Source organism: Primulina huaijiensis, chromosome 15 (assembly GCF_012295235.1).
Source record: "Primulina huaijiensis isolate GDHJ02 chromosome 15, ASM1229523v2, whole genome shotgun sequence".
Classification (NCBI taxonomy): domain Eukaryota; kingdom Viridiplantae; phylum Streptophyta; class Magnoliopsida; order Lamiales; family Gesneriaceae; genus Primulina; species Primulina huaijiensis.
The window spans coordinates 23,379,228-23,402,217 of record NC_133320.1 but is presented as its reverse complement, the minus strand read 5'-3'; the positions used below and the strand labels follow the sequence as shown (position 1 = coordinate 23,402,217).

Below are 22,990 nucleotides of genomic sequence, written 5' to 3'. Positions count from 1 at the left end.
AACGATTTTTTTAATTAATAATCAATATTTTTCAACAAACTTAGAGATTCTTGAAATTTTGTATCATCATACATCGAATTATTCTATCTTTTCAGACAAAAATTTGTGTGAGACGATCTCACGAGTCGTATTTTGTGAGACGAATCTCTTATTTGAATCATCCATGAAAAATTATTATTTTTTATGCGAAGAGTATTATTTTTTATTGTGAATATCAGTAGGATTGACCCGTCTCACATATAAAAATATGTGAAACTACTTATCGTTTTATGTTTGTTTTATTTTTCCGTTAAGTTCAGAACTTTTGTTTTATGTTACATTATTATACAATATGATTCTCCCATATAATTTCAAACATTTACTTCCAAAATTTTCATTTGAAATTGTGGGACGCTGGTTGCATGAGAAGGTAGGAAAAAAATTTCACCGTACATTAGAACTTTACAGCCGCAGTCAACTTTATTCATTACCATCGAAATCTGCGGGAAAAGGCTTCTTTTTTTTTTCCTATTTTTTTTAATCAAGAAGTCTCTCTCTCGATCTTGAATTGGAACCACGTGCGTGAGAGAGAGAAAATCGAAGAGGCGGAATCATTCGCAGATCGTGAAAATATTTGTGAATTTGTACTCACATTGTAGAAACTGATATTCGTGAATCTGTTGATGGATCAGATATTTAACAAGGTGGGTTCGTATTGGTTGGGCCAAAAAGCCAACAAGGAGTTTGCTTCGGTCGGAAATGAGATTAATGTAAGACTCTCATTCTTGAATTTTGCATTTTAGTTTACCAGAATTGGCGAATTCGAAAATTTATTACTTGAATTTTGGGATCTTCGTTTTTCTGAATTGTGCAATCTTTTTTGAATGTGCGTGTGTTTTAATTTAAGAGTAACAGGATTTTCGGTGCTTTGAAATGACCGAAGGTTGGCTCTTCAAGATTCAACACATATGATCAATGAATCAATTGTCTGAACATGCCAAAATTTTGACAAAACTTTTACAATGGGAATAGCAAACTTCAAGGACATTGCGAAATCGTCTTGTAGTTTCAAAAAAATTGCCACTAATGCCGATGAGGTGATGTGATTTGATGATTCCGGCTTGAGTAGTTTTAGCACCAACATGGTTTTTCTGTGGAAGAACTGCAGAACACACGTCAAGCTACATTTTGGATTAAATCGCGATTGCATTCCCTTCTATTCAATATTTGGAGACTTTCTTTTACCAGGAGTTGTCCACAATGTCGCCTTTTCTCTTCTTTCACTGAATTAAGTTTTGCATTATGCAATATCCTGAAACCTGGAGATCGATTGAATCATCATTCCATTAACATAAAAAACGTTTTGGATCTTGAATGCCTGCTATTTTATTCATTGTTGTCGAGTTATATTGCCTTTACTGGGGATTACATCGCTTGAGTAGCTCGTTACTGCTTATTATCTATTATTCATGACATGATGACATATTCGCCTCTGAGCTGTTTTGCTTGTCAATTTCTTGCATCCCATTTATCTTTGTCCTGACGCTAATCTGGTTTCTTCTTTGTTAGTCAATATCAAATAGTATCGAAGGAGGAGCCAAATGGTTGGTTAATAAGATGAAAGGTTCTATTCTTGCTATTCTCTCTGCATTTCTACTTTTAAGATTCTGCAAATTGCTTATGGAAAGAAAATCTTATGTCTAACGCATCATTTAGTACATATTTCTTCTATATCATAAAACGAAAGTATCAAACTGCTTCGCTTGAAATGCAAAATGAATTCTTTCACCTATTTAAGCATCAGTTCTTTATCAAGACATGATTTATCTCCACCAAAATTAATTCTATCTACCCTCTCTCCCGAAATTCTCCCGAAATTCTAGATCTGCTATGAACATTTGTCCTTGTTCTGAAAGGTTTACAACAATTAATCAGAGTGTTCCGTCAAGTGTGACAGAGATCTTGTCTTTTTCAGGAAAGATGCAAAAACCTCTGCAAGAACTTCTCAAGGAGTATGACCTGGCTATAGGAATATTTCCCCGTGATGCCACGAACTATGAGTTCAATGAGGAAACAAAGAAGCTGATTGTTTATATTCCATCAATCTGTGAGGTTGGTTACAAGGATTCATCTGTATTACGTTTTGCAAATACTATAACCGGATATCTGGAGAAGGGTAAGCTGGCTGACATAGAGGGAATCAAAACTAAAGTGATGATTTGGGTCAAAGTGACTTGTATTACATCCGAACAATCAAAGCTTCATTTCACAGCTGGTATTAGGAAAACCAGAAGCAGGGATGCATACGAGGTACTCAGAGATGGGATAGGTGTTGACAAATTCTAGTATCTTTCTAATCTCGAGTTGCAGCATTGTTTCTTGGGATGTTGGACCCTTTTCACTTGCTTCATGCTTGAAAATTATATTTAGCATTTTGTAAATTGTTTATTCAATTTGAACTGACATCTTTTTTCTTTGAAAACAAATATTAAGAACATTAATTCACATTCAGATAAACCAAGATTAACTTTTTTAAGAATTGGTACGTTCCTATTTACATAGGATCTTACCTAGGTTTCTTGGAAAGGATTCTCTAGTCTCCTGTTACGCGTAGGAATTGTTAAAAAAATGTGTATCGAAAAAAGAACGTGCATCAGCCGGGATGCGAACCGGAACGGGAACGGGAACCGTAGTAGGGTGCTTTTCTACCACTAGACCACTGATACTAGATAACATGTTCAAACTAATAAGTATATATAAATAAAATCGATCTTGCAAATAAAGTATTAATTCTGCTATCATAGTGGAGCCAAAGATCATTTCCTAAAAGCTGAAATGGATCACCGTAAGCAATTAAAAATTGGCAAAATTCCAAAATATTTAAAGTTATCTTTTGACAAGTCACAAGATAACATCTTTCCATGGCAATTTTCAATAGGGTTTTCAAATTTCGCGAATAAAATCGAATAAATTATAAATTTAAATCGAAAAAAAAATTAAAAACCGAACTTAACTAAAAATCGAATTTTTAAATTCAGATATAAATGTTAAAATCGAAGTTTATATCATTTGATTTAGAATTTTATTTGTCAAAATCGTACCGATCGAAAAAATCGAAATTTAATTATATTAATAATTTTATTTAGATGGTATATTCTATGAGATAGATATTTAGTGAATTAAGAAATATTTTAGTTGATTGTTATTTATTTAATTCATTTATAATTTATATTTAAAGTTTTACTAAACAAATATATATTATATTTTAATTACTAATTTATGTATTTATTCAAACCGAATCAAATAACCGTATTGTTTTGTTAAAAAATCGAATCAAATCTAAGAAAAAAAAATTCGGACATCGGATTAAACATTTTTCGAAATGGGAAACAGAAAAACCGAAATCCGAAAGTTAAAAATTAAGAGATTAAATTCAAGAACTCCACGTCGTGTGAACAGATTACAGAAGCCAAGATACCTTTTGAATTTAGGTAATGATGGGTTCCGGATATTTCATTAAATACCACAAGATTATGGATTAGGCCACGAGCCTGCCACACGCCAGTGTCCAGATGGGCCCATTTTGTACGCTACGTGTCACTTCTTCAATGGCTAAAGGTTTACAATTGTGACTTCGCCATATCTATATAGTTCAGCCACCGGACTTTCAAGGAATCCCACGGCCACCCCATCTGCACTTGTGTTAATCCAATTCCCACCTCTTCTTCTTCTTCTTCATCTTCTTTTGTGATCTGTTTGAAACCCTTTAATCATTTGGAGAAAAAGATGTTTCTTCAGGCGATTTCAGCTGTTTCCATGCCTTCATCGCGTGGGTCTTCGAATCTTGTGTTCTTACAAGATTTAACCAATCCAAATGCCATTTCAACTGTACCGTCTCCTTGCTTGAATCCCTTTACATCTTCGCTTTCTCCCTCAAGCCTGAGTCTTTCTTTGGCGAAAACACGCGACAAAGGTTTTGCGACCAGTGCCTCGAATGAGACCGCGAGTTTGCCACTCACTGGGCTTGTGTTTCAGCCATTTGAAGAGGTTAAGAAAGATGAATTTATGGTCCCAATGGCTCCTCTTGATTCACTTGCTCGCCAGAGGTACTCCAAAGAGTGTGAGAATGCCATTAATGAGCAGATCAAGTGAGTTCTGGACAATCTTCGCTTTTTTCTTTTAAAAAATTTGTTGTTAAGATTTATATTTCTACATTGGGTTGATTTACGTTGATTATTCATCCGGTGGGTAAATATCGTGGTCCTTTTACTCAGAAGGGGATAATGACATTCGAAAAGCTTGATAAATTCAAGAATCTTCGGCCAGCTGGCCATCTGGGGTATTTTTAATGAATTCGGGACCTCTTATTGGAGCATATCTTCGTTTGGTGTTTCAAGATTTCAAATCATGACCATAGCTGCTGCTTGTTTGTTGGAATAACCCAAGACTTTAGATGTGCTGCAGCTTATTTTAACCTGAGCAAAAACTACTAAACTTGGCCTCCATAAGAATGTTTCTACATGCCGTTAATATGGATACTTCATTCTGTTTCAGTGTGGAATACTCCGTGTCCTATGTGTACCACTCCCTTTATGCCTACTTTGACAGGGATAATGTTGCTCTAAAAGGCCTAGCAAAGTAAGTGCAAAATCCTCGCGTGTTTTCTTGCTCTTAACTTTCTATCTCACTTTACTTTTCTTATGATTTGAATGTTTAATATAATGATTTGTGGCAGGTTCTTTAAGGAGTCCAGTGAAGAAGAAAGAGAACATGCAGAAAAACTTATGAAATATCAGGTATTGCATGATATGCTGTTGTCCATTGGCGAATCCAACAGAGATACGATGGAATAATTTTGAAATTTCATGTAGACTCGTACCCAATAATATATACAATCGCCACATCTCATACCAGAAGAAAACACAAGAATCAAACCATCTTAGATAGACATTATTTTACTGTGATTGCCACCTTTTCTGGTTCTAACTTTGAGAAATTGTAGAGTAAGCGAGGAGGGAAAGTTATCCTGTATCATATCAAGCTTCCACCCACCGACTTTGATCATATCGAGAAGGGTGATGCACTGTATGGTGAGTTTTTCTACCTATTAAATCATGTTTTCTTCAATTGCATTTTTTTTCAGCATCCCATTTTCAATGGAATCCATTATATTATATATTTTGTAAAATTTTTACTGGAATTCTCTATGATTTCTTGATTCAGCAATGGAACTTGCCTTGTCCTTGGAGAAGTTAACTAATGAGAAACTTCTTAAAGTGCATGGTGTAAGCATTTTGAGACATTTTATGCTGTCAAGTTATGTCTCTGGTCATTTGCTGATCTCTGTTCTTGGATTCGAAACAGGTGGCAAACGAAAATAATGATCCTCAGATGACAGATTTCATAGAGAGTGAGTTTTTAGGGGAGCAGGTAAGCATCAACTTGGTGGACTTTGTTTTACCAATCAAATTGCACTTAAGAATGCATAAAAATACAAAAAGGCATAAAATCGAGTTTACGAGTTTGTTTCGCACTTTCCAGGTCGAAGCCATAAAGAAAATTGCAGAATATGTAGCTCAATTGAGGAGGGTTGGAAAAGGACACGGTATGACCATATCCGACTATTATTCATGATGTATTCACAACTTCATAAAAAATCTCTCTGATGACTAAATAAATATTTGTTTTCGACCATGCAGGTGTGTGGCACTTTGATCAGATGCTGCTTCATTAAGGTGACGGAGTACTTTAAAGAAATCGAGACATATATCAGAATAGCTATTCTGTCCCGATTATCAATTCTGTTATTTGGTTTCTTGCTGTTGAATGTTTAAGTGTAAGACAAAATCTATCCTACTGTCGTTATCGTTTGGTTTTCAATAAGAAATCGTTCTGTACTAGCCAGACTATGTGTTTAGCAACAAGTTTTGTTATCCTTTATGCTGTGTTACACTTCAAGAACATGAACAACTGATTCTAAATCGCAAGAATAAGAGATTTGGCTCATTTTTCTCAAAAAATAACGAACACAGAAGTAGAAGATGAAGCAAAGCCAAATCGCATCAAATTTTCTATATAAAAAATGCGATATTATTATCATACTGTTTGAAAACATGATTTCCATAACTTAAAGCCCTCGCTGCTGTTTTCCCTCTCTGCAATGGGTGGATATGACGAGTGTATCATCTCCCACATCACCCGTATATCCGTGTATCCAGCACACGCCTCCATATCTTTGTATAGAGTAATCAACCCACTGCTTTTTTCTGCATTATGGAAAAGATAAAGACTTACAGAGAAGCTTAAAATAATGGCTGCGAAATTTTCTTGGAAGAGGTAAGTTTACCTTTGGCTCCATTTTTTAGAAGTGAAGCAGCTCTAGCAATGGTGTACTTTGTTGGGAGAAGAATAGAGTTGTTGATCAAGGAGATTAATTTTTTCTTCTCCATGTTCACGAGGATTCTTGAAAGGCCATTCTCGACTCTTGCCTATTTATATAATTTTTCTTTGTCACTTAGCCACTGCTAATTAATTGCTTTTATTTTACATGAGCCATTCTACAAATTGTATAGAACAAATCATTTTGAAATCTATTTTTTTTTAATTTAAATTTGTTCTTTTCGTTAAAAAAAATAATCTTTTGAAAGAAATTAAACATTATAATTTGAAAATATGTTAAGTCATCATACTTCATTGAAAATTTTGATTCTATTTCTCTGTTTTCCAATGAATATACGAGAAGTTGAGAAGATTTTGAACAAAAATGTTATCAATATTCAGGCAATTTAATTCACATTAATCCATTGAAATAAACTAATGTTTGGATTTGGAGTATAATTTGTAAAAGAAGAATCTTGATTTGGAGAAAAAACAAATATTGGGAAAGAAATACTATATATTCATCAGAAACAGACATACGAGTAGGAAGAATCGGTGTGTAATTGGGGCCCTTGGTCAAATGGTTGGTTGTTTTTTTATTTTCAGTGCCTTTGTGCTTGTGTAAAATAATGAACTCGTCAAAAAAGAAACTTAAATAGTAAATTTGGATAAAATTTACGAACTTAAATCACTTGTGTTGGCAACGGAAAAAGCATGCTTCCTTTTCGGAATAAGTTAAGGATATCTTTTAGGAGTAGGTCTCTTGTTAGACGATCTCACGAATCTTTATCTGTGAGACGAGTCAACTCTATCGATATTCACAATAAAAAATAATACTCTTAACATAAAAAATAATATTTTTTCATGAATAACCCAAATAACAGATCTGTCACACAAAATATGACCCATAAGACCGTCTAACACAAGTTTTTGCCATCTTTTAGAGGGTTACTCGAAACGTTTCTATTTTTTTTTTTTTTGTAAATTAGGTATCCGGACTTTTACCAGACTAATCCTGGTACGTCCCGAGGTAAATAATGAATTTTCCCCCTTTAAAGTAGTTGTAATAGTTATGTCCCAAGATAATACGGCCAACATCGTCTAAAACTTTGGTATAATTCGTTCCTTCTGATTTAACACTGCAGTGCAGGTAGTAGAAATGGATTCTTAGAAAGTAAGCATGTGAATTCTCAACAAATTCTGGCAATGTAGCAACCTAATTCATTCCACTTTTTCTACTCTTTATTATTTTAATACTTAAACAAAGTCAAACTTGCACTAGTGTACTACGCAGAGGAATGCAGTCGGATGCAGGAAACAACCTAGAAACCGGATTCATCTGGAGGTGAAATTGGTGACAAAAAATGGATCATGGGGCAGGTTAAGTTCAACTGCATTTCCAAATCTTTCCCTCGTATATTCAATTGAAACATAAATCAGTATGTTTTAAGAAACATATATCGACTTTTCAAGATACAGATAAAATTTTGAAACTTTGCACCGATTTGCAGAGACAAAAGAAGCATCAGACTATAGACAACAAAGACCAGAAAAATAAAAGATTACACATTCTTCGACATGAAGAACAAGCTTGCATCAGAGTTCCAATGATAATCGTAATTTGAATAGTTGTCCACGAATTACAAGTTAGATTAAATACAAAACCAGAATTCAGATTCATTGCAACTTTATCATCTTCCAGATACCATTACATGCATCAAAGGTGGAATGCTTTGCTGGATCAAACTCAAAATTGTCAACAGCTTTCTTATCTCTCACCACAATATCTGAACTCATTGAGTTAAAGGTCCTTCGACCAAGGCGAAATATAGGGGAAAAATATGATCTAAATGTAATAAAAAGGATACGGCCTGATATTTTGGATAGATCATCCAAGTTTGGGATTATGTTTGTGACGGACGCATGCATTGAAAGCTTCATCCTACAAGATAAAAAGAAAATCGCTTAGCTGCCGTGGGGTAATGATTCACTCATTTTAAGCCATGAGAACATGAGACCACACGAAAACATAAATTATTTTCAAATAAGTCTTACTCAGATCTCAGTTCATCTTGCTCAGATTTCTTTAGGGTCTGCATTTGTTCTTCAAGAGAGGCCCTCTGAAGCTCCAGATCATCAATTCCATTGGCTGTTACTGTGTTGATAACAACAGAGGAAGATCGAATTGGAAACAAAATAAAGAATAGAAAGTAGTTTTTCAAGACTCGGAATATAATCAGCAACATGAACCCAATACTTATCTAAGCTCTTCTCTAAGCATTCGTTCTAGTTTTTGTCTCTTTTCCAATTCTTTTTCGAGAAAATCTAGTTCTACATCAGCAATGCTTTCGGATTCTGCAGCTGATTCTTTCTGCTTGCATGCTACTATCTTCTTTTCGTAGTCTGGGAAAAGTACCATTAATTAACGCAAGTGAAAGATAATCAACCCATAATGGGAGAGAGTTTCATCTCCAAAACCAAATAAATATGTTCATTTAAGAGTATGGATGCAGTTACAGAAAATTACAGAATACAGACACATGATTACAACGATGAAAACGACTGGAGGCATAAAAAGGTTCGGTTGCTTAAAAGCATCACCAGGAACAAAACGGCATCAAATCGTGAAGAAACTCAAATCGCCTTTAAAAGTCTTATTGTATCACGTGGACTAAATTTAGTATTTGAACTCTCGTGTCTTGTGGTGTAGCAGCTGAGTTGATAGTCAAGAGAGTAGCTTTGCTATGAAAAAAAATGCTATACCAGAGCTCAAGAGAGAGAATTCTGCACAAAAAAAACACAACTCACATCCTAGTTCTTGTCTGTCAAACTGATTGACAACATTTATGTTCTTAAAAACAGCTCAACAAATCAATGAAACAGTATGAACTCTAGCCATAGTTGTACTTGTTGGCTCTCACTAGACACGAATTGAAGCATTAAAACAGAAATCCTATAGGATAATCAGTATGAAGGAATACAACTCTACCAAATATGTGATTGTTCGAAACAAATACATATATGGTGCAACAACAAAAAAATACTAAATAACCGGCATAACTTAAATCAAGTCCAATCATTTAACAAACCCAATAAAAGATGCAGCAAACAGTGCCGATTGGAGTAATTAATAATAATAACCTTCAATGGACAACTGTACTTCCTCGAAATCTTTATCGCACTGAGACTGAAGAGCTTTTGAATGGCGCAGAAAATGCTGGAGACCAACTATATCCTTCTCGTCTTTCAAGAAATCAATCAAGTTGTTGCAGTACTTCATCAATTCTTCCACATCCATCTTCCTCGATGTCTCTCCCCTACTACCGAACAAATCTTTCTCTCTCAAAATCTGAATTCAGAGTCAAACAAACAAAAAAGACAAATTTTAGGGTTTTCCGATTGACGGTGATAATTGTCTAAAAGAGTATCCTTTGATTTGGCCACTATTCGGGAGATTGGGTTTTATTCGTGCTACACATGCGTATGGATCCTGTCCATCTAGCATGACATGTGTAATAAAAGATGGTCAAATTTATGAGTGGGTCTAATATGATACTATCTCACGGATTTTAATCTGTGAGACGGGTCAACCTTACCCATATTTACAATAAAAAGTAATACTCTTAGCATAAAAAGTAATACTTTTTTCATAAATGACCCAAATAAGAGATCTGTCTCATAAATACGACTCGTGAGACCGTCTCACAAAAGTTTTTGCCCAAATTTATATATCATGGTTAAATAATTGATCATGATTTCGAGTCATTTGATACACTAATGAGCGAATATCATTCATCAATCATATGTTGAGTGGACGATGATTTAAGCAAATAAACCTTTATTTATATATCATAGTAATAATCTAAAAAAATTTGTATTGCGGAAAATGTTTATCCCCAAAAGTCATAATTTTGGCTTTAAAAAATTAGCTTTTTTGTCATCTCATTTATGATGTTGCCCAATAAAAATAGATATGTGTGTATTGTAAATGAAAAACATCACCTCCATACAATAAAAAGAAAATAAATTTTCATTTAGATATATGGTTTTGGTGGCAAAAAAATTGAAATTTGTTAATTTTTAAGTAAACAGTTTTAAATAATTTATAATCTGAGATTGAATTCAAGCCTAGGTGGGTTTCGCTGCCCTGACTTTATGATTCATGTTCTTGAATTTTTGCCTAGTTTCGTATTTGAAACTTTTAAATAAAAAAAATTTAAAAAATAACAAGAAAGTATGAAAATATGATAAAAGTGATGTGACAGCCTTCTGTACATAAATCGGTAAAAAAGCAAAAATAATGAATGGAAATTAACTTATTCCATAAGTAAATTATATTTAACTAAATATAAATTCCAAGAGTTCAATTAAATTGTCGATATGTCCGAGTGGTTAAGGAGACAGACTCGAAATCTGTTGGGCTCTGCCTGCGCAGGTTCGAATCCTGCTGTCGACGTCATTTTTTTATGCCCCTAACTAATTTGTTGGGCAATTACATTTCTCATGGGCCAGATTGGGCCCGGAAATCATATAACCCATTTTTCAAGTAAGCCGGGCCAGTACAGCCCACCCTTCTCAGAACCCGAACCTTCTAATGTCATCGCCGAGTAGACATGCCCGGGTCATAGATAACCGTTACCCGTAACCGGCCCGTAACAAGGCGAGCTGTTACAGTTTTTTATTCTATTCTAAAATGTAAATATATTGGTTCATATTTGACTCAAGTAAACAACTATTAACACTAAATTATATATATTTTCAATTTATTTATATTAGTAAATATATCATACATATTTATATTATTCTAGGCTAATAATATTATAGATATTTATCAATGATAAATAAACTTTGTCAAATATCAGATTCTCCTTTTCAGATTCCAAATACTCCATAATAGTATATTTTTAAAAGAAAATAAAATATAATAAAATTATTATTCAAAACGTTAACTTTTAAAATTTGCTTTTTATTATATTTCATACCTAAATTTACTACATATGAACTTGTATTTTATATTAAATTAGTATCTCACTCGTGAAATATACATTTAAATAAATATATGAGAATTATTTTAAAATTAGTTTCTAACTTTTAAAATTTGCTTTTTATTATGTATATAATTAAATTAGTATTTTTACTTTAATTATATATAAATATATTAATATATTGTTTGTTTAATATTATTTCAAAGTCAATATATTTAAATAAATATATGATATTTTTATTTTAAAAAAATTAATTAATCAATGATATTGGAAATTGAGACATTATTAAATATCACATTACTTTTAGTTTTTTTTACCATGAAATTTTTAGCGGAAACTTACTATATACTAGTTACTATGCACACGCGATGCGTGTGTGTACAATATTTTTTATTATTATCGATGGACTAAAGTGAAATTTGACAAATTATGGAGGGACTAAATTGATATTTGAATTGTTGAAATAAAAATAAAAGTGTGTGTAGAAATTAAAACAAAAAAAACAAAAAACAAAATTGTGATATTAATATCATATAAGAATAAAATTGGAAAAAAAAAGTTGATGTCCTCTCTAGATAGTTTTTATCATGTCCTCACACTTAATATAATAGTATAGAAGTATAGATAACAATATATATATATATATATATTATATATATATTCAAATCATAATCATGACCGACGGTGAACCATAACTGACGATTATTAACCGTAAAAAAAGTTACGGTTAAAGGTCGATATATTTTTAAATCGTGGGGTGAGCTAATCCCAAAAATTCATCTTCATAAGATATGATTTCAAAGTGTGATCATGTCTAACCTTCTATTCCAAACCAAAAATCTTCAAGACTCAACAACTTCGATTGTATTGTCAAACGAGCTAACTCACGATGGGACTGGATGAAAATCTCCTAACCAACCCAAACAAAGGGAGGTTGTTGCCTTGTTGGTTAGACGGGTCGGTCCGTAGATTGGCACACAAATAATATAAATAAATAAAGAAAAACAAAATATCATTATAATTAATTAAAAATTTCAAAAGTAAATAAATACTTATACAAAATATAACATGTCAATATTTTATACAAAATAATTAATATAAAAATATTCATACTGTCGTTAAAAAATGCACATATAATCATAACTTCATCTCGTGACTCGCACGAATTGACTCGTCTAAGTGGGATGGACGACTCGACTCACTCAACAAAAATCGACGGCAGTTATTTCACCCACGTCAATCTTACCCGCTCATTTCCATTCTATGCCCCCAAACCCTAACCCATCAATTCACTCACACGCAAACTCGCCCTTCCTTTTTGGTAAGCGCGCTCTCTCTCACTTTTTATTCTTTCCTCTTGCAGGTACTCCAGGGACAATTTCTTGAGCTCCTTTTTCCTGTATACATTCCAAGAAACGTTCGATGCATTTTCGCTTTTGTTTTTGTTTTAATTTTGATTTAAATTTCGATTTCGGTATTTGCTCTCGATTGATTTGATTTTTTCTAATCGAAATATGGTGAATTCCAACAGTTCACTGGACTTTATGCTTCCGGTGAAGAGAACCACAACTACATCGGCGCTAGGAGTTGATTCCGAGTCCTCTTCCCTTAAGAAGCAACGCGGGCTCACATCCGCTGCGTCTGGAAAAGCCGTTACCTATACTATTAACATGGATAGAGGAAGTTCCAATGGGAGCAACCGCGCCACCAGCGAGAAGTCGCCGATGAGCGATGGTCAGCTGCTGGAGATCGACGAGGATCTGCATAGTCGTCAGCTCGCTGTGTACGGACGCGAGACCATGCGCCGATTGTTCGCATCAAACATTCTGATTTCTGGAGTGCAAGGCCTTGGCTCTGAAATAGGTAGGAGCGATCTGCGACACTGCGTGTCCTTTGGAGAGTTGCAAATCTGTTTACACCATGCCAGTCTGTTGCATATATCGCTTATAGTTTTATGAAATACGTGTATGTTTGTGCCATTGAATGTTTACGCAATTTGCTTGTAATACGGAATGACTACGGCAAACCTCCTAATCCTTAAATTTACTCGAATCCATGCCTGATTGGTATTGAACTGTTAGTTTACAGGTTAAGTTTCCTTGCATATATTATGGCTTTATATACATGTTAACTCGATCATTGTTTCACAACATTGTGGTTTTTTAATCTCTAATTATATATGCATTTTTGCAATCCGACACTAACTTTGAAATTTGTGTTTTGAGTTCTGGTTAATGTTTTTTTTATGAAGGTTTCTGATCTTTTGTTTGTTTGCAGCGAAAAACCTTGTCCTTGCCGGTGTTAAATCGGTTACTCTACATGATGAGGGTTCTGTGGAGTTGTGGGATTTGTCTAGCAGTTTTATCTTCTCAGAAGAAGATTTGGGAAAGAACAGGGCTCTTGCTGCTGTCCCCAAACTACAGGAACTCAACAATTCTGTCATCATTTCTACACTGACTACCGAGTTAAATAAAGAGAAACTTTCTGATTTTCAGGTGCATTAGTTAAAATTTCCTTCTCCTGCGAAATCTTTGTTGGATGTTTTTGTTCAATTTGCTTATTGTTTGTTTAACAATTTTTATCAGTTGATTGCTTTATTATCATCAAATCCATGAAGTAGCTTTGCATTTGTGTTTGAATAATTCAGCAATGTAGTATTAATTCACACGGTTCTCTGCTTGAGTCTTCAGCATCTGATTGTTCTTCCAGAATCTTATGTGATCAACTCTGCTGTGAGTGCTGTTTGTTTCTCTCTGTGTCCCTCCTCAGCTGCCCTCTTGCAGGTGTCTGTCAATCATCCACACAGGAAGAAACTCTGATAATTGGGTGTAATTTCCCCAAAGTCAGAAGCAAATTGGGTATATCGCATTGATACCTTACAACGTAGTCGACAGAGTTCTATATAGGTTTTACATGTAACATCTGGTTATGTTTTGTACAACAACATGCTAAGCTTATGTGTACTGTTTAGGCTATAATTGAAGATCTCAAACATGACTTGTACTTTATAGATCTGCTTAGTGATCTTACTAATCTATTTACGCTATCCAGGCTGTTGTGTTTACAAATTTAAGCTTAGAGAAGGCCATTGAATTTGATGATTATTGCCACAAGCATCAGCCTCCAATTGCTTTTATCAAATCTGAAGTTCGAGGTCTTTTTGGAAGTGTATTTTGTGACTTTGGTCCTGAATTTACAGTTTTTGATGTCGATGGTGAGGACCCACACACAGGCATTATTGCCTCTATTAGCAATGACAATCCAGCCCTCGTGGCTTGTGTCGATGACGAGAGGCTTGAATTTCAGGATGGAGATTTAGTTGTATTTTCTGAAGTGCGAGGGATGGCAGAATTGAATGATGGAAAACCAAGAAAAGTTAAAAATGCTAGGCCTTACTCTTTCATCATTGAAGAGGACACTACTGATTATTCTGCTTATCAGAGAGGTGGAATTGTCACACAAGTAAAGGAACCCAAAGTGTTGAATTTCAAGCCATTGAGACAGGCACTCAAGGATCCTGGTGATTACCTTCTGAGCGACTTTTCCAAATATGACCGGCCACCACTTCTTCACTTGGCTTTTCAAGCTCTGGACAAGTTCATAGTTGAGTTTGGGCGTTTCCCTAATGCTGGATCTGAGCAAGATGCCCAGAAATTTATAGCTTTAGTTACTGATATTAATAATGGCCAGTCTGATGGTAGGTTGGAAGAGATTGACCACAAGCTTCTTAGGAACTTTGCTTTTGGTGCCAGGGCCGTGTTAAACCCTATGGCTGCCATGTTTGGTGGTATTGTTGGTCAGGAAGTTGTGAAGGCTTGCTCGGGGAAGTTCCATCCACTTTTTCAGGTTAGTCTTGAAATACACTTGCAAATTAAAGTTCTTTAAATGAGGATCATGCATAATGTATGCTACAATTTTGAAAAGGAAATATAATTGATTACTATTTTTTAGAACATGAAAAACAATCGCATCTTAAAGTTATTTAAATGAGGATCATGCATAATGCATACTATAATTTTGTAAAGGAAAGATAATTGATTACTATTTTTTAGAACATGAAATACGCTTGCAACTTAAAGTTCTTTAAATTAGGATCATGCATAATGCATATACAATATCGACCTTCTCTTGAATATTGATTCATACTGATTTGTTTGGTCAACAGTTCTTCTATTTTGACTCTGTTGAATCTCTTCCATCGGAACCCTTGGATCCAAATGACGTAAAACCCTTGAATTGTCGCTACGATGCTCAAATCTCTGTATTTGGGTCTAAGCTACAGAAGAAACTGGAGGATGCCAAAGTTTTCATAGTGGGGTCTGGTGCACTGGGCTGTGAATTTTTGAAAAATGTAGCTTTGATGGGAGTCTGTTGTGGTGATGAAGGAAAATTAACTATTACTGATGATGATGTTATAGAGAAGAGCAACCTTAGCAGGCAGTTTCTTTTCCGTGATTGGAACATTGGTCAAGCAAAGTCAACAGTTGCTGCCTCTGCCGCCTCTCTGATCAACCCTCGTCTTCATGTTGAAGCTCTACAAAATCGTGCTAGCCCTGAGACTGAAAATGTGTTTGATGACACATTCTGGGAGAACTTGAGTGTTGTCATCAATGCTTTAGATAATGTAAATGCCAGGCTTTACATTGATCAGAGGTGTTTGTACTTCCAGAAACCTCTTCTTGAGTCAGGAACCTTGGGTGCCAAGTGCAACACTCAGATGGTAATTCCACACCTTACTGAAAACTATGGTGCATCAAGGGACCCGCCAGAAAAACAGGCGCCTATGTGCACCGTGCATTCATTTCCGCACAACATTGATCACTGTTTAACATGGGCTAGGTCAGAATTTGAGGGCTTGCTTGAGAAGACACCAACTGAGGTTAATGCATATCTAAGTAATCCAAACGAGTATACATCCACTATGAAAAATGCTGGTGATGCTCAGGCTCGAGACACTTTGGAACGAGTTCTTGAATGCCTTGACAAGGACAGATGTGACACATTCCAGGACTGCATTACTTGGGCTCGTTTCAAGTATAACTTCTTGTTTATTTGTTGTTTTCGCGGATAAGATTTATTCCAGAAGCTCCTAATTTTATGCTGATGGTGTGATCAGGTTTGAGGATTACTTTGCAAACCGGGTGAAGCAGCTGACATATACATTCCCTGAAGATGCTGCTACTAGTAGTGGAGCTCCATTCTGGTCTGCACCAAAGCGATTTCCGCGAGCGCTCCAGTTTTCCACTGATGATTTGAGCCATCTTCAGTTTGTCTTGGCAGGAGCAATATTAAGAGCAGTAGTTTTTGGAATACCAATTCCAGACTTCGTGGAGTCACCTGAAAAATTGGCTGCTGCTGTTGACAAAGTGATTGTCCCTGACTTCTTACCGAGGAAAGATGTGAAAATTGTGACAGATGAGAAAGCTACCAGTCTTTCGACAGCATCTGTGGATGATGCTGTTATCATTGATGAGTTGATCCTGAAGCTTGAAATGTGCCGAAAAAAATTGGCTCCAGGCTATAAAATGAATCCAATTCAGTTTGAAAAGGTCAGTTCTTTTTTTGCTTTTTGTTCTTTGTGCATATGTAACTGCCCAATAGTATGAATGGGGAGGGGTCAGATTTGGTGGAATTATTTGGATTTTACTAGTTGCTCATAAAATATTTAAGAATATCCATCAGACACTTTTTGTCAATTTTGAAGTAAAGGCCGTCAATACAATATCACAATTGTTAAGAAATAAGTCTTGTCAGAAAGTGGATGTTAAGTATCTTTTTTTGGATTAATATATATTGTCTTGAACATTAATCAAAACTAAATCTGCCTCTAATTTTTTCTCTCGAGCAAGTATGAATCATCTCAAACCCATAAACTCCATAATTGTTGGTCTTACTGGTTTATCACGTATTTCAACTGCTTAACAGTACGTTGTAGTTGTAGAACCTGGAGGTTTTCGTTTCTTAGCATCAGGAAAGATGTTGACTTAAATCTTGTATGCCTCGTTGAATTCTTTTGATCTGCAGGACGATGACACCAACTATCATATGGACCTGATAGCTGGTCTTGCCAATATGAGGGCAAGAAACTATAGCATTCCTGAAGTCGATAAACTAAAAGCCAAATTTATCGCTGGTAGAATTATTCCTGCAATTGCAACCTCCACTGCAATGGCCACAGGCCTTGTTTGCCTAGAGTTGTACAAGGTTCTTGATGGGCATCATAAAGTGGAAGACTACCGCAACACATTTGCAAATCTCGCGCTTCCTTTATTTTCCATGGCTGAGCCAGTCCCTCCCAAAGTCATTAAACATCAAGACCTGAGCTGGACAGTTTGGGACAGGTGGATCGTGAAAGAAAACCCGACTCTAAGAGAGCTGCTTCACTGGCTCAAGAATAAAGGCCTAAATGCATACAGTATATCCTTTGGAAGCTGCTTGCTCTTCAATAGTATGTTTCCGAGGCACAAGGAGCGCATGGATCGGAAGATGGTGGATCTGGTGAAGGATGTGGCCAAAGCTGAGGTGCCTCCATATCGACGTCATTTTGATGTTGTTGTGGCTTGTGAGGATGATGAAGACAATGATGTTGACATCCCTCAAATTTCGATATACTTCAGGTAGTTTGAGTTCGCTCATTATCCTTCAGATTACAGTGGATATTAATGTACTCTGTACCCACTATAAAACTTAATCTGGGATTTGGTCAATTCCAATGACAACAATGATATTGTTTGATAAACACACATATCAATTTCCAAAATGCAAGCTGCATCTTGTCCTCGTTTGGGAGTGTTTCATCGCTGGATGTAAAATTGCTATATGTGAGATTTATGATAATTTTCGGCCTTTATCACTGCTCTATCTTACTAGTCTTTGAGTAACGAGTTTATCGGAATTCAGAGTTTCATGAAGATTGCATTTTTCGAGTGGGAACTGTGAACGTGAAGTTAGAAAGGGCTAACCAAGGTTTCCGATAATTACACTTTTTCTTTTTACTAAAATTACTTCAATATGAGGCTATTTCCTTTCTAGGTTCCATTTTTGGTATATGTTTTCTCCGAATTTCTCCAAGGCCGATACACCTCTTCTGAATTTTATCATGAACACGAAGTATTTGATCAGAAATACCATAATGTGATAACCACTCTGTATCGCAAATTTCTATACTTTAATATACATACATCGTCCATTAATATACAAGGGGAAAATAGGAGGACTCGAACTTATGCAGAACACCCCTACGGCTGGACGTTGATACACCACTGCCGGTTTCTTGTGTCTTCACATCCAAGTGGAAACTCTTACTAACGGTGTATCCTTCCATCCCAAGACCATCTCATGTTCTCTATAACCTTCAATTTTGACTTTAAATGGACCCTCTCTTTCATTCACCATCTCCTTAGCTTCGGCCAAGCTCTTTTTGCTCAACTCCCGGCCCTCCAACCCCATTCCTTCTTGAACATCGTCTCTCTTCATCATCTCTTCCCAATCTTGAAACCAATCAAAAGGGCTCATAAAAGGTGCAAGAAAAAGACCTTCTACCGTTGTTCTTGCCGCTGCCAGGTGACTCGGGAAACTCTTCTCCAATGACTCAAAAAGCGCATGATAATGCCTCAAAAGTTTGTCAAAGAATGCGTAATAGCTTGAACAAGTATTGAAACCATACCCTTCTTCACCATCACCAAGTGTCAAAATTCCTGCAAATTTTGATAATAATTCCTTGGCTACTTTAAGGAATTCCAAGACTTGAGATCTTGGCCGCCTTCTTGCCATGTGGGGCAATCCCACCATGCAATTGAAAACCATCCATTTTCTCCCTTCTCCTCTTTTCTTCATTCTTGTTAGTTCATTTACTACATCCTCCATATTTTTTTCTTCAATTCGAAGTTGACAGTTATATTGTTTAGCGTGACCCAGAAGCCTTTTCTTTGTTTCCTCAAAGTCCCCAAACGAGGTGCACTCCCCCCCTAATTTCACCGATGTGAGCTTCAGGGGCTTGTTCTTCCGGCTCAAAGACTCCATTAATGCAGCCCATTGAATCCCTTCTCCAGTATCGAAGTCTATTACATGTACTTCTGCTGCATCACTCGGCATAGCTTCGATGATAGCCGAATTAGCCGTTAGATGAGCAAACCTCCCAATTGGAAGCCCTTGATAGAACACCATGAAAGCTTCAATCGAGTTCTTGATTGACTCAAGTCTCAAGTATTCAGAGTGCTTTTCTTTGAACTGGAATAAACTGAATGCGACGCGTTCCATGGTGCTCCCCATGGGGCTACTTTTCTCAATTGTGGATTTGACGAGAACGTCGGCGAGATCCTTTTCTCCATTCTCTGTAGCCTCTGCGTACGCCCTTAGCAAGTGATGGAGGCGTAATTCTTCGTCCAATTCCAACTCCATCCCAGGCAAAATCATCGACATGCCAACCACCGAGTTCTCACCAGATTCAAAGGAAACACAAGAACTCAATTCTTGATCCCCGGATGGAGGGCGATAATTCCCATCTTCAGTCTCATTTATCCACTCGCAGATTTCCATGAATTCTGCGCTTGGTATGGTCTCCAATCCCTCCATGGATGAGCTGATGTGATATTCATCACAAAGATTTTGAAGATCAAAAAACTCATCTTGGAACATGGTTTGATCATATGAGTTCGAAGAAATCACAGAGGATTCTTCGTGGGAGGCAAATGATGAGGAGAAATCCTGATCATCAATAACAAAAAAGTCCATTTCTTGATTGCAAGTCATGTATTGATTTGAGCATGTTTGGTTAAAGATTGGCCCAGAGGGCATAAGTATTTCTGGCTGTATCATCCTTCTTGGCTGCCGAAGGATGAAATATTGGGTGTGGACATTCGATCGGGTACCCTCTTATATACAAAAATTAATCTGTAAATATGTAATAAAATAATGGCAAAAACTTGTGTGAGACAGTCTTACGGGTCGTATTTATGAGACGGATCTCTTATTTGGGTCTTCCATGAAAAAGTATTACTTTTTATGCTAAGAGTATTACTTTTTATTGTGAATATGGGTAGGGTTGACCCGTCTCACAGAATAAGATCCGTGAAACGGTCTCACATGAGACTCACTCTAAAATAATACAGAAAAATTTATAATATAAAATATGAGATAAGCTGAGGTCTGTTAATCATTTACTCTATACACACTAATATTAAACAACCTGATCGGTTATGAGTTTAATCATCATAAAAAAATGTCACAGACTAATTGTTTTTCTTACAATAAATTTGTTTGAATAATATGTAGTTTCAAAATTATTATCTAATCTTTCTAGATATATATATAATCTCAAAACTTATATTAATTTTATCGAGATATTAGCTTTTGCCTTATAAATTTTGGCGTGCAAAATTATATTTTATTTATCTATTGAGGTAAATATCCGGACGAAGTCATTGTCTCTTCTTGAAGACTTCTTGGGCGTAGAGACAATTTCATATGAATATTTAACTACATGATTAAATATATTTATATATGTATGTCAAGTCACCAAACAATATATTCCCTTGATTGCGTGCAATTATGGGTTTCTTGATTGAGAAACATAATACATAGAATAATGCAATATCAAGAATAAGTACAAATTTTGATTCTAATGAATTACCGACATCATTTCCTAATTATTGTGGTTGCCTTTCAATTTTTATTTATCAAAAAATAAATATTCATATTTATTTATTTATTTTAATCTAAATTACCTATATTACTTGCATAAGATCAGATTTGAACTCCATATTTGATTTTTTTTTTACGATGAACTCAATATTTGATGTATCTTGAGATCTGGTCTTTATCATTAGGCCAATGGATCATTTAACATATGTTTGTATATAAGATAACGTTTTGTTGTCCATCAAATGACCAACATAAATGACCATATGCTCATGTGGCACCCACATGGCAAAAGTTCACTGGCGACTTGAGAACATATATGTTGTACGTCAAAATATAACATGTGAGTCTCAACGATGTTCGTATAGATAAACACGATAGATGAGCGTCACGTCAAAATTATATGTATATATTATTAACAAAATACGGGTGTGTTTTTTAGGAATACAAAGTTATCATTTTTCAAAATTCTATATGACGTGTGATATTGAAAAAAAAACTACATTATAGTCAATTTAATAAGATAAAAAATTTATATCAATCCTATTAAAATTTAACAGCAAGATTTATTTCAAACTTATATAAGTTTAAATAATCATATCACCTGCAATACAAAAACTTTATATTATAAAATATCATATATTTGAACATAAATAAATTTAAATATCATTATTATATTTGATTATTAGTAAAAAAAATAATGAAAAGAATCATCTTTAAAGTTTTCAATTATAATATAATCTCTTTTATTTTCCACACATAAACCATAAATTACTTAATAATCAAAGAGTAGCTTTCCTGTGAGACGGTCTCACGAATCTTTATATGTGAGATGAGTCAAACCTACCGATATTCACGATAAAAAGTAATATTCTTAGCATAAAAATTAATATTTTTTCATGGATGACCCAAATAAGATATCTGTCTCATAAAATACGACTCGTGAGATCGTATCACACAAATTTTTGTCATAATCAAAATATCTTTTGTACGGCACACATCACATGCGAAACAATATTGGTTATTTAATAAGCATAAGATCATCTTTAGACGTTTCACCAATGTTCTTTTTATAAAATTATTCTTACGAACAACAAAATCGTATGGCCCTCAAAACCAAAAAGAACAACAAACGATAAAAAACAAAACAAAATGAAAATGAAAAAAAATGTTAAAACTAAGTAGAATAGGTTTCTTGTAAGACGGTATCACGAATCTTTATCTGTGAGACGGGTCAACTCTATCGATATTCACAATAAAAAGTAATACTCTTAGTATAAAAAGTAATACTTTTTCATTGATTACCCAAATAAAAGACATGTCCGTGAGACCATCTCACACAAGTTTTTGCCAACAAAGTATAAACACAAAAAAAAATCCTATCAAATCAAATAAAAAACTAAAAAGAGAACCAACTAAAAATATATTTATTTCAAAAAGTTAATATTTATTATATTAAATAAATGTTCTTAATATCCAATAAGGAATGATCTGATCAAATTATTATAGATAGATGGATAGATATAAAATTGTCTTTCCTACTGTTTGCTATTACATGAAATGAGGGCTCTTTAGTCATTTAAGTTAATGAATAATAGTAATAATAAATAAATAAATAAATAAGAAGAAGATATTTATTCGTTGTCATCAACAGCATCTCAATATACTTAAGAATTATTAATTATCATAAACAATAATGCCAATTATATATAATTATTTACTAAGTTTGATTCATATCCGTAAAATTATCCATCCTACTTCCGGGAATTGTTGGCAACTCTAAATAAAGGACAGAACTGGAGTTAGTTGTCCCATTTCATTGAATTTTAAAACTAAAAAACTAAATTAAATTAATTTTTTATATAAAAATAAAATAAAATTTTGGAAGCTCTAGGAAAGAGCAAGCAGATTTGCCATTGCATTCTCAAATAAATTTAAATAATGATTTTTTTTATTACAACGTTAAGATGGAAGTGTGGTTGACGGATTTTTTTTTTTTTTTTTTTTTT

At 34.7% G+C, this 22,990-nt stretch overlaps 5 protein-coding genes, 1 long non-coding RNA gene and 1 other non-coding gene across 11 annotated transcripts; 4 read left to right on the top strand and 3 right to left on the bottom strand.

The window, feature by feature from the left end:
• The first annotated feature begins 396 nt into the window (after positions 1–396).
• LOC140958943 (uncharacterized protein At5g01610-like) lies at positions 397–2,420 on the top strand. Its single transcript, XM_073416572.1, has 3 exons — positions 397–749; positions 1,549–1,603; positions 1,955–2,420. Exons 1-3 carry the CDS (start codon positions 663–665, stop codon positions 2,323–2,325), a joined length of 513 nt encoding a protein of 170 aa, XP_073272673.1. The 5' UTR covers positions 397–662; the 3' UTR covers positions 2,326–2,420.
• Positions 2,421–3,639: 1,219 nt separating this feature from the next.
• LOC140960128 (ferritin, chloroplastic-like) lies at positions 3,640–5,919 on the top strand. Its single transcript, XM_073418278.1, has 8 exons — positions 3,640–4,127; positions 4,534–4,617; positions 4,715–4,775; positions 4,982–5,069; positions 5,203–5,264; positions 5,344–5,409; positions 5,521–5,584; positions 5,679–5,919. The coding sequence occupies exons 1-8, from the start codon at positions 3,766–3,768 to the stop codon at positions 5,711–5,713; spliced, it is 822 nt and encodes a 273-aa protein (XP_073274379.1). The 5' UTR covers positions 3,640–3,765; the 3' UTR covers positions 5,714–5,919.
• On the bottom strand, positions 5,779–6,822 carry LOC140960129 (uncharacterized). The gene is made up of 2 exons (XR_012172112.1): positions 6,326–6,822; positions 5,779–6,245 (listed from the first exon to the last, which is right to left on the bottom strand). It is a non-coding gene; the product is annotated as an uncharacterized lncRNA (long non-coding RNA).
• A 1,068-nt stretch (positions 6,823–7,890) lies between these two features.
• LOC140958542 (kinetochore protein SPC24 homolog) lies at positions 7,891–9,822 on the bottom strand. 2 transcript variants are annotated; one of them, XM_073416029.1, is made up of 5 exons: positions 9,499–9,819; positions 8,619–8,760; positions 8,413–8,514; positions 8,226–8,299; positions 7,891–8,144 (listed from the first exon to the last, which is right to left on the bottom strand). In XM_073416029.1, the coding sequence occupies exons 1-5, from the start codon at positions 9,653–9,655 to the stop codon at positions 8,035–8,037; spliced, it is 585 nt and encodes a 194-aa protein (XP_073272130.1). In that variant the 5' UTR covers positions 9,656–9,819; the 3' UTR covers positions 7,891–8,034. The 2 variants fall into 2 exon arrangements, with proteins under 2 accessions (XP_073272130.1, XP_073272129.1); XM_073416028.1 differs by having other exon boundaries at positions 7,891–8,299; positions 9,499–9,822.
• A 909-nt stretch (positions 9,823–10,731) lies between these two features.
• TRNAS-CGA (transfer RNA serine (anticodon CGA)) lies at positions 10,732–10,813 on the top strand. Its single transcript has one exon. It is a non-coding gene; the product is annotated as a tRNA-Ser (tRNA).
• Positions 10,814–12,526: 1,713 nt separating this feature from the next.
• Positions 12,527–18,192, top strand: LOC140959951 (ubiquitin-activating enzyme E1 1-like). 4 transcript variants are annotated; one of them, XM_073418021.1, is made up of 7 exons: positions 12,527–12,663; positions 12,874–13,205; positions 13,620–13,837; positions 14,394–15,188; positions 15,508–16,376; positions 16,459–16,891; positions 17,367–18,192. In XM_073418021.1, exons 2-7 carry the CDS (start codon positions 12,887–12,889, stop codon positions 17,961–17,963), a joined length of 3,231 nt encoding a protein of 1,076 aa, XP_073274122.1. In that variant the 5' UTR covers positions 12,527–12,663; positions 12,874–12,886; the 3' UTR covers positions 17,964–18,192. The 4 variants fall into 4 exon arrangements, with proteins under 4 accessions (XP_073274122.1, XP_073274124.1, XP_073274125.1 ...); XM_073418023.1 differs by having other exon boundaries at positions 12,642–12,759; XM_073418024.1 differs by lacking the exon at positions 12,527–12,663 and adding an exon at positions 12,682–12,705.
• A 431-nt stretch (positions 18,193–18,623) lies between these two features.
• On the bottom strand, positions 18,624–20,075 carry LOC140959430 (protein NODULATION SIGNALING PATHWAY 2-like). The gene has a single exon (XM_073417263.1). The coding sequence runs from the start codon at positions 20,073–20,075 to the stop codon at positions 18,624–18,626; it is 1,452 nt and encodes a 483-aa protein (XP_073273364.1).
• Between the last annotated feature and the right edge of the window lie 2,915 nt (positions 20,076–22,990).